At 46.1% G+C, this 1,873-nt stretch overlaps 1 protein-coding gene across 1 annotated transcript; it reads left to right on the top strand.

Moving 5' to 3' along the window:
• The first annotated feature begins 350 nt into the window (after positions 1-350).
• On the top strand, positions 351-1,640 carry LOC132888947 (uncharacterized protein K02A2.6-like). The gene has a single exon (XM_060925033.1). The coding sequence runs from the start codon at positions 351-353 to the stop codon at positions 1,638-1,640; it is 1,290 nt and encodes a 429-aa protein (XP_060781016.1).
• Positions 1,641-1,873: the final 233 nt, after the last annotated feature.

The following is a 1,873-nucleotide window of genomic DNA, read 5'->3' as shown; positions in this document are numbered from 1 at the left end:
ACATTAAATGCAGCTGAGAAGAACTATTCACAACTGGATAAGGAAGGACTAGCAGTGATGTTCGGAATAAAACATTTCCACAAGTATATTTATGGACGAAAATTCACTATAGTGACAGACCACAAGCCCTTGTTGTCACTTTTCAGTGAGATGCGAGCCGTACCACAGATGGCCTCACCCAGAATCCAAAGGTGGGCAGTAACCTTGAGAGCCTACGAATACACGATAGTGTATAAGGATGGGGAGAGACGGGAGTTCTCATGCTGGAGAGTTCTGACATCACGCTGGTTACAGCTGATCAAGTGAAAGCATGGACAGACAAAGATCCAATACTCTCAAGGGTGTGGGAGATGGTACGAAATGGCTGGTCATCAAAACTGAAAGGGGAGGAGTTTGCCCCCTATGAGGTGAGGAAACATGAACTCAGTATCCAGAATGGGTGTGTGTTATGGGGCTCGAGAGTGATTGTGCCAAATCCAGGTAAAGAAAATGTTATGAGGCAGCTTCATCAGTGCCACCCTGGAGTGTCCAGAATGAAGGCACTGGCTAGGAGTTATGTATGGTGGCCAAAGTTGGACAAAGAGGTGGAGGATACTGTAAGGGGCTGTACAACATGTCAAGAGCATCGCAACATTCCTGCACCAGCTCCATTATACCCCTGGGATTGGCCTGACAAACCGTGGAGCCGTATCCATGTGGATTATGCCGGACCGTTTATGGAAAAAATGTTTTTTGTGCTCATTGATGCACATTCAAAGTGGATGGACATGTATCCAGTGAACTCTGCCATTTCAGCCACCACAATCAAGTGCCTACGTACAAGTTTCAGTAACCATGGACTGCCTGAGTTGTTGGTGTCTGATAATGGCACTTGTTTCACCAGCACCGAGTTCAAAGACTTCTTGAACAAAAATGGTATCCGTCATGTGACCTCTGCACCCTACCATGCTGCCAGTAATGGGTTAGCAGAGAGAGGGGTACAAACATCCAAGAGAATGATGAAAAAATGTCCAGAAGGCACACTGACAGCTAAGGTAGCCAGAGTGTTATTTAGCTACAGAGTAACTCCTCACACTACAATAGGTCTATCCCCAGCAGAGCTGCTTCTCGGGAGGAAGCTACGTTGCACCCTGGATTCAATCCACCCAGATCTAAGCAGGAGAGTGAAGGGAAACCAAGAAAGACAGATAAAAGATCACAACAAGAAGGCAAAAGGATGCTGGTTCAACAGAGGAGACTCAGTGCTGACCCAGAACTTCAGTCTAGGACCCAAGTGGATCCCGGGAATTATTGAGTCGGTGACTGGACCAGTGTCATACAAAGTGATGCTGGGTGATGGGAGAGTAGTGAGGAGACATGTGGACCAGATTCACACTCACCACCAGAGACCAGGAAAATGCAACAGCAACCAACCAGCTGGCTCTATTCAGTCAAGTCAGGTCGACAAAAAAAATGACGCATGGCTGGAAGCTGAGGAAGTGCTACTCAGTAGTGACAAGTTGGAGGATCCAGCAGCTGTTGAAGCTGTAGGGAGCTCAGAGACTGAACAAAGAACTGTAACAAATGCAACTCCAGTAAGGAGAAAGTCAAAAAGGGAAACTAAGTTGCCCAGTTACCTTAAAGATTTTCAGTTGAACTAAGTGAAAGTTAATAGTGTTGGTTGGCACTTAACCAGAGTTAAAGATAGTTATAGGGTTCCTGTGAGTTGTATAAAAATGCTTAAGGGGAGAGGGATGTAATAACTGTGGAAACTGAGAGCAATATATACATGTCCACTGGGGGGGGGGGGGGGGCAATGAGTAGAAGAGTTACCTGTTGGGAATGTGACTCAAGAAGAAGAGAAAAAACAAGCGCTGGGACTATTAGAGATGAC

The sequence above is a fragment of the Neoarius graeffei genome, chromosome 7, assembly GCF_027579695.1.
Source record: "Neoarius graeffei isolate fNeoGra1 chromosome 7, fNeoGra1.pri, whole genome shotgun sequence".
Taxonomy (NCBI): Eukaryota; Metazoa; Chordata; class Actinopteri; order Siluriformes; family Ariidae; genus Neoarius; species Neoarius graeffei.
The sequence above is the reverse complement of the archived record's forward strand: the minus strand, read 5'-3'. Positions and strand labels throughout refer to the sequence as shown.